General features: G+C 35.1%; 1 protein-coding gene across 1 annotated transcript in view; it reads left to right on the plus strand.

Annotated features, from left to right (window-relative positions):
* LOC111058086 (lachesin-like) overlaps window positions 1–17,450 on the plus strand; it is a 479,172-nt gene that overhangs the window by 403,169 nt on the left and 58,553 nt on the right. The window contains exons 3-4 of the mRNA XM_039422255.1: window positions 6,519–6,726; window positions 10,119–10,280. Of these exons, the coding sequence (XP_039278189.1) occupies window positions 6,519–6,726; window positions 10,119–10,280 (370 nt within the window). The remainder of the gene's footprint in view (window positions 1–6,518; window positions 6,727–10,118; window positions 10,281–17,450) is intronic.

A 17,450-nucleotide genomic window follows, 5' to 3' on the forward strand; every position in this document is an offset into this window, starting at 1 on the left:
GAACAGATATACGCGCCGCGAACATGAGCAATTCACTTTTAATCAGCTGACTATATCTGTATTTTTACAGAAACGGTAAGATATAGGTATAAAAAGTTTGGCATCAGCTGATTAAAAGTGAATTGCTCATGTTCGCGGTGCGTAAATCTGTACGCACCTAAAGCCCTCGCACATCGAGCTATCAAAATTAAAAAACACTAAAAACCTTTGTATCCGGTCACGATGAAAAACGTGAGATTGAAAGAGGTGAGAAGAATCTCAATGCTTAAAGCACAATAGAGAACTACTGTAGGGGCGAATTCTCTATTATTTGTTTACAAAATATGCTCTACATTTCTATAATGTTAATATTGTCGATAAATTCACTTGACAAATGAATATATATGAGTTAAAAATAAAATAAATTGGATTATTCATTGTCTTGTTGAAACTGGGGATAACAGAAGATTTGAAGTGTCTCCTTGTTTTTCATTTTCATGGCACTACAATATTGCTTTCCTCATCCAATGAATGAATGAATTCATTTCATCTACGATTAGATTGGATTGAAAATTATGGAAATGATGATGAGTTTGAAGTTATAGTACAGCTTCAAATACGAGTGGATTTCAATTTTCGAGCTCCACTTCTATTTGGAAGCTCATCTCATGTAGACAAATCCTATTTCTACCCTGCCTTGGAAAGCAAGTTACTCATAGGAGCAAGAACAAGAGGAGTGCTCGTCCGGAGTATCAAGAAATAATCAAATTTAATAAAGAAGATAATGGGAAGTTGGATATTTAGGCTACAATAAGTTGAGGACTATTAAATGACTATTGCAAAAGTGATGATGATCAACGTTATATAGAGCAGAGGTACAGTTTTACTTACAGAAACAAAATTCAGTAGCTGTCTTTGAGATGGTTTCAGCTTTGTATCATGAGAAAGAATAGTAGTGTACGATAATTAAAAATGAATGGATAGTGGTCAGGGGAAGATCCCATACATTGCAGCAGTGGGCCACAATATGACCTATCGAGTCTTGTTGAGAGGTTTGTTTACCTATTATTTCAGTATACAAGTACGTTTCAATTTTGGAAACTTGGCTATTGCTCGCCTCAAAAGAATTATAATAAGTCATCTAACGCCCACTGAGATAAGGTTGTTTGTGATAGATTAAATGATTCACCCGCTTGGAGACCTACTATGACCGCTCCACAAATTAACATTGGTGTCCTGACTTCTCTTCAGACACAATTACTTTTCGTCAATCTGCTATTCTCAATTTCCAAATTGAATTAGAGTATAAGGAAGTAAGCATTAGTATTAATTCATAATAGATTTGATACTAGTCTATTCAATTTTTCAACCCTATACCATACCGTATTAGTATGGTATGGATTGAGAACAGGGAAGGATCGAGAATGCCTCCTACTCGAACATCTAAGTGGAATGAACTTATTCCCATGAATAGAGAACAGATCGTTCTTTTGATGAGAAAAGAAAACTGAACAAATAGTTCTCTCTTCATAGAATATTTCTGTGTAAATTAATGATTACTAGTGTCAATCTTGCTCACATGAATGATCATATATCATATATTCAGAGTTATGTGTCTGTCAAGAATGGAAAGGAAAACACTAGTTGTGACGCTCGACGTTACAATCTAATAAGATGAAATTTGAGTTTTGTGAAGTTAGAGGGCGGACTGAAACAAGGCGTGGATTCGAGAAGATTCATTCCTTGAGAGATCAAAGACACATTGCTGACTTGTAATAATGAACGGCTGGCTGAGTAATCTCATCCGAAATTGAACCGTAATCTTTTGAGATAATACAATTATCATCAAAGGAGGACAGAGAGGATAGCAGCGGAATGTTACCCTCTCACCCTCTGCAGCCGTTAGTGGCCCTTCCCAGCTTTTCCTTGAATATTCATGAGAGCGCTCTTGTTATACCGCTGGAGAATTCATGGCGATAATCCCGCAACTTCAGTTGAAATATCGTCTACTTCCAAGACCGTATAATATGTAATTGGCTTACGAAATTTATCTTTTATTCTGTCACTATAGATAATTCCCATGGGTCATCCACTTGTTGATTCCAATGTAATCCAACTCTAGCAAACATAATTATAACAATTGCCAACTGTGCCAATTATTGCTCGGAAGAATAGCTATGTCTCTTTGTTCAACTCTTGACTCTGTAAGCAAACTACAAAGCTTATGAATACATTTGATCAAATTGCCTGGCAATTGGCAAATTCACATGATTCTCTCTGCATATCAGAATGAGAAATTTTATAACATTCAACGTCATGAAATTAAAATTTGTTCAATATTTGTATATTTCGAAAACATTTGAGAATGTTTTCTAATCTACTTTAAGTGACGGAACACCACTTATAGTTGCAATGCATCATGGAATGTTTATGTAGGAGTGGAGTGGAAATGACAGAAAGTCAATTCCACGCCATAGAAACGCCACCGTCACGTCACTTCGGTGTAATTTGGGCCTCATGAAATGAGTGAGAAGTGGATTGAATTGAAAAAAAAGCGATTGATTTTTTTCCGTAGATGAGGTAATTCCGAGACACAATGATTAAGGTAACAATTTTTTAGGGTACTTGTAGTTGGAGACTCGAATTTTTTTTGTAGAGTTGTGAAATTATTTGTGGTATTAGAAAGAATATTTTTGACCCGTATGCTCAATAGCATTTAACTATAATCCTAGTTTCAATCATAAACTGACTCAATCAAAACACATTATAGAATGCGGCCATGGCGTGATTCGATCCTGGATCAATTCAAAATTGGTTGAGACTTCTATTGAGGATATGAGCCTAAGCAATCAATTTTGAAGGTAAACTAGGGTTGAAAACTGATTAATGATGTAATCTCAATCAAAAATTGAGAATTATTCATAAAGACGCTTAGGGCCGGTTTCCCAGCTCGGGATTTACCTAAGTTCTAGACTTTAAACAGCTGGAGTAAAAAAATGGCTCTCCGAAACGGGGCGTGGTCGTAGTCCACATTTAAGGAGGGTTTTCGTTTGTGCGTAAATGCAATCGTCGACCACGACAGGATGAGTATCTCAGATTGGGTAGATTTCAATCTGTCTAAATAACCTAAAAAATTATATTCAATTATTATGTTTTAATGGGGGAGGTTGGGTTTATACTTTTTTATACTTTTAAATGGCAATATATTGATATTATTAGAAATGATTGATTCTTGAATAATAAACACAACATAATAAAAAGTTATTTAATCAGATGTCTCAGCAGACTTGAAATTTGGACAATTTGAATGCCAACAATGCTTGTCGTCGTCGACTGCGGAAGTTTATGCACAAATGAATAAGCACCTTTAAATTAAATTTCGAAGAACTAGAAAATTGAACACAAAATGAAATAGAGAGAAAATATTGTAAAGTTTCAGCTATTTTGAATTATTCAGGAATCTTTCATTTCGTCAAGGAAAACCGTTTCCAATAATAGAAATGAGAAAACAAAGATTATCATAAAAACTGCGACTATGCCCCATTCCGGAAAGCAAATTTTCTGACTGCAGCTTACTAAACAGCTGGCAATGATAGGGTACATTCCAAGCAATTGATATAGATTTGTTAGATATCGACAAAGAAGGTCTTCCGCAAGCTGATATGTACATAACTATATTATACTAGCAGGTAACCCGTGCTTCGCAAATGTCTTTCTTAAAACGACGTAATGAAATCTAGAAGAATTCAAAATAGGCCTATAAGAATCCTCGGTTGATTAAGAATTTATATGCTGCATTTCAAGTAAATCAGTATGACCACCTTCCAATTAAAGAAAGAAGTTGGAATCAAAATGGCGGAAAAAATTTAGGTGTGACGGAAAACCTGTTTTTATCATTCGAAAAGGATCCCCAATCATACCTATCTTCTAATTTCCCTTTTAAGAGAAATCTTCTGCTGCTTACATACAAACTGGAATCATGACAAATAATTGAAAACTTGATGTAATCAAATCTTGAAGAATTTAAAATTGGTCCATAACCACCCTCGGTTAAGCAAGAATCTATATGCAAAATTCCAAGTTAATCAATCCAGTAGTTCTGACGTGATAATGCGTCAAATATAATTTCCCTATACTTTACACCTGTATAGGCTACGTTTATAATCCAGTTCTTTTCTTTATTATAGTATAAAAGATGATACATGGATGGACCATCATTGTTATTTCACTAAAAGATAGAATAAGTTGAATAGTTGTTTCCCTTTCAGAGGGAGTTTTGACAACCCACAAAACTCATTTTTCATTTGAAGATATAACGAAAAGGTGCATATGACCTTATTTTTTTTGCTCAGCTTGCCAAAATACCCCTCATTCCAATATTACAGTGAGTCAGTCATTCTATCAGGGCTCGAATAATTTTGAAATTTTCATTAAATAAAAATGGAAGAATATAATTTCTTTAAGTAAATAACAACACCTTCATTCAAAGACATATTAACTGCATGCGTTTTCATATTGCCGATACAGCATTGATGAAACTGTAGACGTTTATTTAGCACTTTGTCTCAAAAATTGTTCTAGCTAAAAAATTGATAATCCATGCCACATGTAGGCCTAAACATTGAATCAGGAAAACGAAGTTTTAAAACTGTTTTTCGGGTAGAAAGCAATATAGAATCAGATGTTCCTTTTTTAATTTCGACCATATGATTTGGTGATTTCTTAATGAAATCGAATGTACCATTAATGAAATTAAAACATTAATTCTGAAAAATCTAGAAGTGAAATTAAATTTTGGGCTTCCAGGTGCACGAGATCGATATTTTTAGAATCTATGTGCAAAATTTGGAGATCTAAATCATTCCCGTTTTTCCGGTATGCAATCCACAAGTTGACATGTTTTGATGCGAACAAACGAACAAACGAACACACGAACAAACACAACCCTAATCTCTCTTATCATATAGATTGATCTGACCGTTCGTACCCCAGGAGAGTATTATTATTCGGAACAGAAAGAGATGACACAGAATATCAAGATTGCACAAACGAGAAAAAATTGAGGACTGAACATCAAAAGAACTGGATATATGCTATGAGAAAAACACGTTCACTTCACAAGATTCATCTAGAACATCAAGATTCACAAATATAATTATACTGTATATCAAAAAGTCTTGCAACTACATAGTTCCAGTGTGAATTAGCCTATACATCGAAGATTACTGATCGGATTCTCTTGTAGAGTATGATTGTTAGCGAGCTGTTGTTGGCAGTCAATTGTTGCTATTGGTGAATGGCTGGCAATAATGAAGGGTTGAACCATTTGAAGATCTTGTGAGAGACGGTAACATGGCTGGTCCCGGGAGGAATACGGCGGAGATACGGGGCGAACGGCATCTCTGCTGCCAAATGGAGTGCCTTCCGTGGCCGGCGTTCGTTGTTGTCGTGGTAACGGGGATCGTGGGAACGCTACACTAAACAAGTGTGGGCGAATTGTGTTGTAAGAGTAAGTACGATCGATTTCCGGCGGGGGAGATGTTTGGTGAGGGGGGTTGATTTGTTGCGGTAGGGGAAAATGGGTAGGTTTAATCTGCAGCAATCCCCAGGGAGACACAGTCAATACCTGTAGCCACACATATCTTCATCGTGCATCGCCTCCCGCCTCCCACCACCTTCCAACAGTAGCAGATAAGTCTTCCACTTCAGAATTGTAGCCTAGGCTACCGGACTTGGCCTGAAGTACGATATTGGGTCCGGCCAGCCGCCTCCTCGGAGGCTGCACAAGATGGAGAGTGCCCCTGCTAATCGAATTATGTTCATTCTTGCCTAGGCCGCAGTTCAATAACTCACGCTCTGCGAGTGCGTCGGAACGATTAGAAGAGTGTAAGGAACCTTAAAATTAATCGCTTTTCGTCTATACTATACTTTTAAAGAAAAGAATTGGCTTATACAACTTGACGCATTGACATGTCTGAACTAGTGAACTGGTTAACTTCAAATTTTGCATAATGATTATCAAATCACCGAGGATGGCTATAGGACTCATTTTATTATTATCGATCAATGAATTTTGAATTTAATAATTGAATAGAAATTATTCAATTTGTTGTATAGAGTTTATGTAAGACAGAAAGAAGCTCAACCGCAATTTTTTTTCTTTCGTGAATTATTACAGTTTCAATAATTCTGATATCAGCATGGAACTATAAAACTAAATTTAATCTATTTGTGCTGGGAGAACGTGTAACACCTGTTCGTCTATAATAAATCATCTGCTACAGAATCGAATCAGGAATGAGAAGTTACAAAGTTAATGGGAAGACCAATCAGTGTTTTAAATATTATAGAAATATCAGTGGTCAGGTCATGAGCAACGAATGCCCCAGGATCGCCTTCCTCTCAATGATCTACACAATAGGGAAACCAAGTCATTCATCCGGTTTCCTATTATAGAGGTTCTAATAATATGAAAAGGGTATAATACATTTGTTTAAAGATTCTACAATTTGATGAAACTTGTTGGCTTTGCTTTGCAGGTAGCCTGGATCCACATAGACCGGCAGATGATTCTGACAATACACAGGCACGTGATAGCACGAGTGCCACGCTTCAGCGTGACGCATGACAACCAGAAGACGTGGCTGTTGCACGTGAGCAGTGTGCAGCAGGAGGACAGGGGCTACTACATGTGCCAGGTCAACACCAACCCCATGATCAGCCAGGTCGGATACCTGCAGGTTGTTGGTGAGTCATAAGCACCTTTCCAATCTATAAATAATTCCAAATACTTTACGTTCTAAATACATACGGAATACTTCATAGTCATAACATGGTTGAGCTGGTAAGGTAGAGTAGAATATTAAAGGAAGCGGAGACATATCGGACAAAAATATGTATTACATGCAACATTTTCAACACTCTCTGCTATATTTTCCGCTGTTCTACCTCCGGCGCTCTATTTACTATGTTCTGACCCTAGTCAGTATGAAAAGTACTGACTGTTCGATCAGTTCGGAATTCACCTTTGAATTCAAAACATTATTTGATGACTCGGTGATTTGTTCCAGCTAGGAATGCATGCAGTACTATAGAATGAGTCAGTATCAACTAGTATTTGGCCATCGATCCTTTGACATCGATAGTCGCATTGATAGTAATATGGGTCTCTCAACATCGATGGCAAAAAAATATCGTTGAAAAACTATCGATCTTTTCACAGTAAAAATATCGATATAACGGATCCCTCGTTCTAAAAATGAAATAACACTCACAGATAGCCCCTGCTTATGTAAATTTCAGCCCCAACCCCCGCTTAGAATTCGAGTTCGTTGATTTTTGCTAAACATTAGAGGGCTGTTGTGAAAGCTAGGAGTGAAATACGACCTTCACAGCATAATGAAAATATGGATACCATCCATTATCTTACGATCGATAGTTCGATACCATAATGTTTAAAAGCATAATGATTATGAAAAATCTATAATAATACAGTTTAGTTCGTAAGATAATTATATAGTTATTTTTATTTGATATCGATTTATTTGTAGCACAGATAAGAAAAATCAATAAAAATATAATGATTCTGGGAAATCTATACTAATACAGTTTTATTTGTAAAGCAAACAGGAGGCGCGCCACACCATTACAGTACTTTCAAATTAAAAATCATTTAATTGAATACTTAGCATCTAGAAAAATGGAATGCACACATCGGCAGCGCGCCGTGCAAATGCAAAAAATGTTAATTTGTGAAAGGCGGCAAGGTACAGCGCGGCACGTCTCCTGTGTGCTGTGATCGTCACAAATCATTCATATCACATAATATTGGCTACGACGAGGGTGATTGAGAATTTATTGCATCTATATGATTACAGAATATTGAGTGCGGATTGGTATCATATAAAAATAAAAGTTTTATTAAGAAACAGTTCAACATCGAAATTGAGAAAAGATAACTCACAAATCACTCTCAGTCTAAGTAGTCAGCACCGTATTGCGCATGCGTTATTCTATTTTGATGATAATATTATTATTCAATGATGATTTATCATGAAATTCAATATCATAATCAATCTATTATTATTTTATTCAATAAAAGAGAGAGTAGGCCTACTTTTGAATAATATAATTCATGAAATATAACGGTTGTTATTTAACAGATGTTGAAAAACACTATAACCAATAAGTCGGCATATTGACATTTCAAAGAAAAAAGCTTACCCCTAACCCACCCTTTCACATTTAAAACATCAATTAACATAAATCTTGGTAAAAACCCCTAATCCCTTCCGGCATATTGCATTTTTGAAGCCAAAACCTAACCCCTTAACCTACCCTTTCACATTTAAAACATTGATAAACATAACTCTTGGATAAAACCCCTAATCCCTTCCAGCATATTGCAATTTCTGAGCAAAAACCTAACCCCCTAACCTTTACTTTCACCTTTAAAACATCAACAAACATAACTTTACCTGGACCCTAACCCCTTATAGCATTTTGCAATTTCAAAGCAAAAACCTAACCTACACTTATGAAACATTATTAAATAAAACCTAACCCCTAACCCTATCAGATTTTATACTTAAGATTTATTTGCCATATTTGAAACAAAACATAAATATGTGGTCTATTTTCTAGAACTGAACATATTCATTTTATGATGCACAAGTTGAATCTGGTCGGCACGCAATCAGAAGGTCGATACTCAAAGAATTTAATAACTATATGATTGTGATAACTGTGACCGTTGCTGGTCGTTGTATCTGAGACAAAGAGAAGCTGCTAGATAATACATGCAATAAAAACTGGTGTGGTGCACTCACACAACTTTCCTTGCCGTTATGAAAATTGATCACCTGACGCTAGTGTACACGCGCATCTCAAGTCTACTATTCAAAGATCTGCCAGTTGGTCACAGGAAAATAACGCTGGAGACACACGAAGTCTGCTATCTCTTCATAGTGAATGATTTAATAGAATCAACAGTTGCCAACAGTTTGCATTATTGAATAAACACATTTTCTCGAATTTCGAGCTTATTTTCAATTTTAGGTGGAAATGTCACTGAACATTAATTGTAGATATTTTTATGCTCAATCTTTTCCATTTGAATTTTTTGTTTAAATTGTATCTGATGCCTGATAATTGGGAATCCAAAATCACACTTTGCATTGATGGGGCGGAGCTCCTGAAATTTTTACAGATATGGGACTTGTGGCAGTTGATAGAGCTTATCGATGACTAATTCAGGTATAAATTTGATCAAAATCGTTGGAGCCGTTTTCGAGAAAATCGCAAGAAACCCTGTTTTTGACAACCTTTTCGCCATTTTAGCCGCCATCTTGAATTGGATTTGTTCGAAATTGTTCGTGTCAGATCATTATAGGGGAAGGACCTTAAGTCCCATATTTCAAGTCATTAATTTAATTGGGAGATGAGATATCGTGTACACAGACGCACATACACTCATACACACACACACACATACAGACCAATACCCAAAAACCACTTTTTTGGACTCAGGGGACCTTGAAACGTATAGAAATTCAGAAATTTGGGTACCTTAATTTTTTTCACCCAGGCCTATGGTAATAGGGCAAGGAAAGTAAAAATTGCATTTTTTAGCATCATCAGCTGAGAATATGCTAGAATTGCGCAGAGTTACATCAAAATACAGTGTATTAGAGGTGGCTATGGTTACATACAATTTGATCTGACAGGATGAATGGAATAATATGGATAAACAAACATGATTGGATAATGGAAACTTGAAAAGGAATTCAATAGATTGGCAATGAAAAGATTAGTTCAATTCAAATTGATTATTATATTATCTTAAACATCTGATGATCAGACAGATGATGAGTCAAAAAAGAGCAACCCTGGGAATGTTTCCAACACATATTACAATCACAATGATCAATAATACTGTAATTATACGATATTTACATGAAATATATTTCTCTTAAAAATACAGTCGGTCAAAAGTTCCATGTACTTGTCAAGGGATTTCACATTACTCTTAGATAAGACTTCTCTACAGAGAAATATTTTAATACTCAATATCTTGTAAAATTTGTGTTTTAAAAATTCATATTCTATAAACATGATATTCTTGTTTGTTTTGCTACCAGTTCCGCCGAACATAGTGGACGCAGACAGCACGCCGTCGTCTGTGGCGGTCCGGGAGAACCAGAACCTGACGCTGACGTGTCGAGCGAATGGCTTCCCCACGCCAAAGCTCAGCTGGCGTCGAGAGGACTCACAGCCTATTTCCGTCGACCGCAGGAAAAAAGGTGGGCGATCTTCAAATACCACTCGACTAGGATAAGGTTGCATCATCATGAGTAGTTGGTACCACAGCCAATTCTAATAATTGAGTGCCATGCACACAACCAATATTTACAACATTGTAAACGTGGGTCTAGGATCATATTTTGCTTGCACCATTCTCCAATGATGAATCATTATTATAATAGCTCTATAACATTATAATAATAATGACTCAATGATAATTCATTGCATTCATACATAATTGTACTCCCCATTCAACTCGCATCTTACTGATTCCAACTTGGGCTAACAAGTTGACTACTAAATCTACATTATTATTATTCCATTGTCATTACAGATCATAACTATAATAAATATAATATGATTGGGAGAAGACAACAGGCATAGCCCAAAACTGTCTTCTCCCAAATTTTTACAAATAAAAGTTTAAAATAAAACTATTATGAATAGTTTTTCACCAGGCAAACTGGCGTGGGCATCCTATTAGAGGTGGCTGTGGTACGTCGGAACTCATCAAATTCTTCTAAGATATTCTCAAATAGTTTGTTATGTTCATCCTGTAATTTTATAAGCTAGAGTTGAGAACGCGGAGCTTGAAAATATTGAAAGAAATTCCCGTCTTATTTGAAAATTTTTTCATTTGAGAATATGAGAATCACAAATTCACTCCAAGTATGATGCTTACTGTGAAGATCGACATTAACCTAAGGGTTAGCAACATTCTAGTTACCATAAGCAGTAACTACAAACTTTTAAAAATATCAGGAGCTTCAAAATAATATTCTTCAGCTCTGATCCCATATTTTTGTACATCTCTGCTAATGTATGATCCATGACAGATATTTTTAAACTTACCCAAGCATTCACAATACACTTTTGAGTTTATTCTATTATTTATAATCGCGTATGATTTTTTTATGGTTATCCAACTGAACAGGTTTAAAAAAGAATTATACCAGCCCGATTGCAACACAAATCCTGTGGATGGTGTCCTGGTCTTGTGACTCAAATTTATAGTACATTTATTTTGAATGTGATCACTCAAAAATTAGTTCCACTCAAGAAGAGCTCTATAGATTCTGTTCAGCTATTTATAGAATATAGTTCCAAGACACCAGTATTCTAAGCTGAACTATTCAAGTTCACCAACATTCAATTCAAATAAACTACATTCCCCAGGTCATTCAATCAACTAGCTTCAAATGTGACTACTTAAGACACATTCCCAATCAAATACTGTTCACTTTGACCTAGATTTATAGAAACGAGATTGAGTAGAATTTATTAAATTTATTCATATCCGTTGAACATGTATAGTGAAATAATCCTTTCATTGCGAGATATGACTTTTCAATGCAGTTCGCCAGCGTTGGGACAAAGCTCAATTTCTTGTTGAGAACAGTGGAAGCGCTGTCTCTTGGTGAGCGACTCCATAATATCTTTACAACCCTCATTCAAGTTGAGTGTTTTCTCTTTTTTGCCGGGGTCAGACCGCCACTACTACGACCCAATTCATTTCCTTCTATTTCTTTCTCTTCCTTCCAGTTCAACTTTAATTTCCTCCTCAAGGTTTCCTGTATTTTGCTGTTCATTTTCTCTTCGTATGATTCCTCTCAATCTCCTCTCTGAGGGCGCTTTTTTGACGACTGGAGCACTTCAATTGCTCAAATGCCAAATCGCAAATACCATCTCTATTCATTTCTTGAGTTTCAATAGTCAGTTCGGTTCTATTCAGTTTGAACTGAACTGATAAATGATATATTTGTATATTATCTTACAATTTTTGCTAGTTTGTTAGTTGTGTGAATTGTATATACTGAGATCGACTTCTTACTATCCAGTAGTATTGGTTTGATGAGAAGCATTATGGTATGTCAACCGGTCGTACGGCTCGCCGCTCTCTGAATTGTTCTCCACGCTGCTGAACTTTTCAGCCAATCAGAGCCCTCGTTAAAGTTCGTCATGCATCAAGTGGAAAACATGAGAACATGAAAACATGAAAATAGAAGTAGCCTATCAGCTATTTCTTATTCTATCCAGTTTATATTTTGGACAATTCTCCATTCTTTGGAAATGAGTTCTCAATCAACATAGAATAGCTTGTGAAAAGCTAATGGACAAAATTCGTCCATTATAGTGGACATGACAAAATTTGATATTTAATATCAATATGAAAATGTTGTTGAGCGAGATCTCAGTGCCATGACAATTTATTTAAATGAATTATTGAATTAATTTTTTTTTATATAATTTTTCAACTAATTATTTATTTCACTAACTCACAATAAGTTAACAAATATAGATTCTGTAACTTCCATACCGTTATTCATTTTAATAAATTCTACTCAAAAAGAAAGTGAACCTATATAAATCATCCTCCACGTGCCAACGACTTTTTTTGGTAGAACCATGTAAAGCAACACTGAAACCGTTGCTATCATATGAAACAGTCGCTCCAATTTTCATCGGACTATTTTGTGCGTAAGATTCCTGTGGGGATCATTGTGAACCATGAGCTCCTCTTCATTTATTTACAATTACGAAAATTCCAAGATGATATGCAAATAGTCGCCAATATTATGTTCCTCGTTTTTAACCTTACCTTGGAAAATATATTACAGGAAGAACAAAAAACTTACTATCTTAGGAAAATCTCATCTCAAAAAATCATCCTTTTTTCTGTTTATATTTTTCTATCTTATTTTATTTTTATTTTTTGGATTTTTTTCTTAAGCCGATCACCAATAACAGGACAAGTGTGTGAACAGACACATTCAACAAACAAGTTGTTTGTTTCATCAGCTAAAGGCTTCACACAACATATACGTATTGTGGTTACGTTTTAGGTTTTTGTATCTTCGATTCTTTATTGTTTACTTTTCAATCGCAGCTCTATTTGTAATTAGATTATGTTCGTATTATTATTATAATATTAATTGTGATTCTTCATCAGTTTATCTATTGTTATAGGTTTTGTGTTTGGTTCATGTTAGAAGCTGTTTTCGTTCAAAGCGTTTTGCGTGGACGTATTTTTCGTTCGAAAACATATCCGTTCACACATGCTTGACATACTTGTCCTGTCGTTAGTATCCGGCAAAACTTACTGATGTGAGTAGAAACTTAGTCTGAAATATCTCATCCATAAGATTTTCTTCGATTTTAGATTTTGGATCTTCACATCTTCAATTAATTGGAAAGATGCGATCAAATTATTGATTGCTGTAAGATGTGAAATGTGTGTAGCCGAGCGGACAAGCCAGTAGGAAAAGATAATTGTTATTTAAATCAATATTGCGCAAGAGTTATCATCATTCAAGATATCATTATTCCTGAACCGAAAATCGAGTGCTGAAGCAGTGTGTGATTACATAACCTTAAATTTTGGACAAAATAAACATCCTATCAAAATTTTTGGAGAGAAATAGTACAGGCTCAGCCTAGTTTCTCGTCCAATGTCATAATTGTATTATGATTATAGTGTTTTATACAATAAATGAATAACTTATATTAAATTAATGGTTCATCATCAAGATGGATCAGGACTATTTAAAGATTTTGATCTTCCAATATTTTTCTGTGCTTTTCGTTTTACTATGAGAGAGGTGATTACCACATTGCCTATTTGTTGATATTCGCACGAGTTATGCATAAAGATTCTTTATCAACCGAGTATGGTATATGCCTATTTTCAATTTTCCAGCATATCATTACGTTAAGTTCAAAATAGACCCTTGCGGAGCACGGGTCACCTGCTATTTTATAATAATACGTTTCGAGCGAAAACATTTTTTGGAAGAATCGGGATTCGATTCAAGAAACATATGCTCTGAAGCAGAGTGCGCTGCCACTACACCACGGCTACGCTCCAAGTTGTCTTGTAACAATTAATTTTATAGACTTCGCATAAACAAACACATTTTACAACAATGTGTGCTGTATGAAACTTCATGTCGCATGAATGAAATTTGAACATTAATTCTGAAAAATCTAGAAGGAAAACTGAAATTTGGGTGTCGAGGTGGACGAGATTGATATTTTTGAGTTTATATGCAAAATTTCGAGATCCAGATCATTCCCGTTTTTCTGGTATGCAATCCACAAGTTGACATGTTTTGATGCGAGCAAACACAGCCCCACTCACTCTCATTATAGATATGTTCTCGGGAGATGGAAGGATAGGACTTTTGCAAGAACTACTCGTACATGTCATTATCGAATAAGGTCGCTAAGGTCGATAATGCACTCACGCCAGCCATGTTTTAGTAAGTCTTCCAATAGCAATGAAACGCGAACATTCAATTGAATAGCTTAGAATGCCGATGCAGCTGGAATTCTTCCTCGTTTTTCTGCACTTGGAACAGGATATTTGAGCAATAAATTTATCGATTGCAGAGCACCTTTTGCCCGGTCTGATAGCTCTCAACTCATAGATAGAGTTCTATGGGTGATATCGCTTCAGCATTCCTTATGAGTAACATTCATGCTTCCCATCCAACTAACGCTGACAGTTTGTAGTGAGGCTGTCGATTCCTGTGTCTGCAGCCCATTGCCTGATTCATCTGTGTCAACTCTCCAATCTCACGTTTACGAGCAATATCATACTTTTATTGCCACTTCTCTGTTCGCCGTTTTAATCTGCGCTAGATGCAATAAATAGTTTTGTCGGATGAGATTGATGCAAAAGAGAGAATGTGCTATAATGTTATTGAGGAAATTGTTTCACATTGTTTTCCGAATGTATCTCAATAACTCGTTTTTAAATAGTGATATGCTATTAAAGCAAGTCAAACCTAAGTTAAAACTGTTTTTCAAATTTAATACAGAATCAAATTTCCAGAATTATGCTATGCGAGATAAATGAACCCAGTTACATTACATTGTTTTCCACATGTAATCAAAAAATAATGATCTTGGTATTTTCCAATATGATTGGAGGTTTACCTACTTGAAAAATACTTCCCAAATGATATATGGGAAAAAATTATGAATTTGAAAAAAGCTTTGAATCATGTTAAAAAATCATGAAAAAGTTAAATATTAAACTGCATTTTTGTTCTGTGCTATTCAGAATAAGTAAAACTATAGGTGATCAATATACAGGATGGGTGAAAAGTCCGAGAACGGCTTAATATCTCATACACAAAGATAATTTAACGGTGGGTGTGATTGGGGATCCTACTCAAATTGAAAAAACTACTTTACAATGACTTTAAAAATCTGGTCCGCCATCTTGGACCCGCCATATTGAATGCAACTTCATTTTTTTAAATAGGGAGGTTGTCATGCAATACATGATTTCGATAGGGAATTTCAAGAGAAAATAAATGGCGGAAACTGCATATTGATATCTCAAACCATTCCAAAGATATTCACATTATTAATCAATACTATTCAAAGCAAAAAAGAGAGAAAAAAGTCTGAGAACGGCTTAGTATCTCATAAAAAGAAGTGATTCCAAGGTGGATGTGATTAGTGATGCTACTCTAATTGAAAATACCACTTTACTATGACTTTAAAAATCTAGTCCGCCATCTTGGATCCGCCAATACAACTTTATTTTTTTAAATAGGAATGTGGTCTGGTCATGCGATACATGATTTCGTTACGGAATTTCAAGGAAAAATGAATGGCGAAAACCACACATCAATATCGCAAACCGTTCAGAAGATATTCACATTATCAATCAGTACCATGCAAACCTATATAATAAAAGAGAGTAGGGTTGTGTTTGTTCGCTTCAAAACATGTTAACTTGTGGCTTGCATACCGGAAAAATGGTAATGATTTAGATCTCCAAATTTTGCACATAGATTCTAAATATCAAAATCGTGCACCTTGAAGCCCAAATTTCAATTTTCTTTCTAAATTTTTTAGAATTAATGTTCAAATTAAATCAAATTGAATTAAATAATCATTTTATTTGTTCACGGACCAGCCATACAAATACAGAAATACAGTTAAATAGAGAATTTTCTTTCTAATTTTTTTAGAATTAATGTTCAAATTCCATTCAAGGGACATGAAATTTTATACAGAATAGCTTACATGTTGTAGAATGTGATTGTTTATAAGTAAGGAAGTTATAATGTTAGTATACAAGGCTTCATATTTTGAACGCAGCCGTGGTCTAGCGGTAGAGTACTCGGTTACGGCGCGAGTGTTCCTCGGTTCGAATCCCGTTTCTTCCGTTTTTTCTTGCACTCATTTTTTTCCCTCGAAACGTATTATTTAGAAATTATTTTTTGAAGGAAGTTGTTTTCATTAAGATTGATCATAGATTTCATCAATGAAATGTAAAATTTTGCAACCAGTAGACTACAAATGAAATGGACATGGGTTTCATGCTGTGTCATTGGAATTCATAAGGAATGCATGAAATGATCATAATAAAATTAGTACTGTAATAATTGATATTTTTCAGTTATAATGTCGGCCTACTATTGGACACAAATTAGGAGTGAAACGAATTAGTAGGTATTTTGTTTGGAATTGGGGAAGCAAAAGGCTGTCTGATTCAAATTGAGGAGGATCTAATCGATACTAAAATTGATGTATTGAAGAAAAATCAATATGATACTATGAGTTTTTAAAGTATTATGTATTCAGTTACCGTATCTATACTAATAATAAAGGAAAGAACTGGCTTATACACGTACGGAATAGGAAAATTGTTTGACACATAATCACATCTCAACTACTGGACTGATTAACTTTAAATTTTGCATAAAGATTCTTAATTAACCGAGGATTGTTATAGGCCTGTTTTCAATTCTTGAAGATTTCATTACATCAATTTTTAATTTGTCATGCTTCCAGTTGTTGTATAGAAACAGCTGAACATTTTTTTCAAAAGGGAGATTAGATGAAAGGTATGATTGGAATCCTATTCGAATAAAAATAACTGATTTCCTGTCCCATCAAAATTTTGGCCAGCCATCTTGGAACCGCATTTTAAATTCAACTTAATTTTTTTATGGGAAGGTAGTCATATAATACATGATTTCGATACAGAATTTCAAGAGAAAATGAATGGTGAAAACCGCACATCGATTTTTCAAACCGTTCAAAAGTTATTCTCATTCAAAGATACTGATAAATCATCCATCTATACTATAATAATGGGAAGAGCTGGCTTATACACGTAGCAGAATAGGAAAATTATGTTTGACGCA

Source organism: Nilaparvata lugens, chromosome 2, assembly GCF_014356525.2.
Source record: "Nilaparvata lugens isolate BPH chromosome 2, ASM1435652v1, whole genome shotgun sequence".
Lineage (NCBI taxonomy): Eukaryota > Metazoa > Arthropoda > Insecta > Hemiptera > Delphacidae > Nilaparvata > Nilaparvata lugens.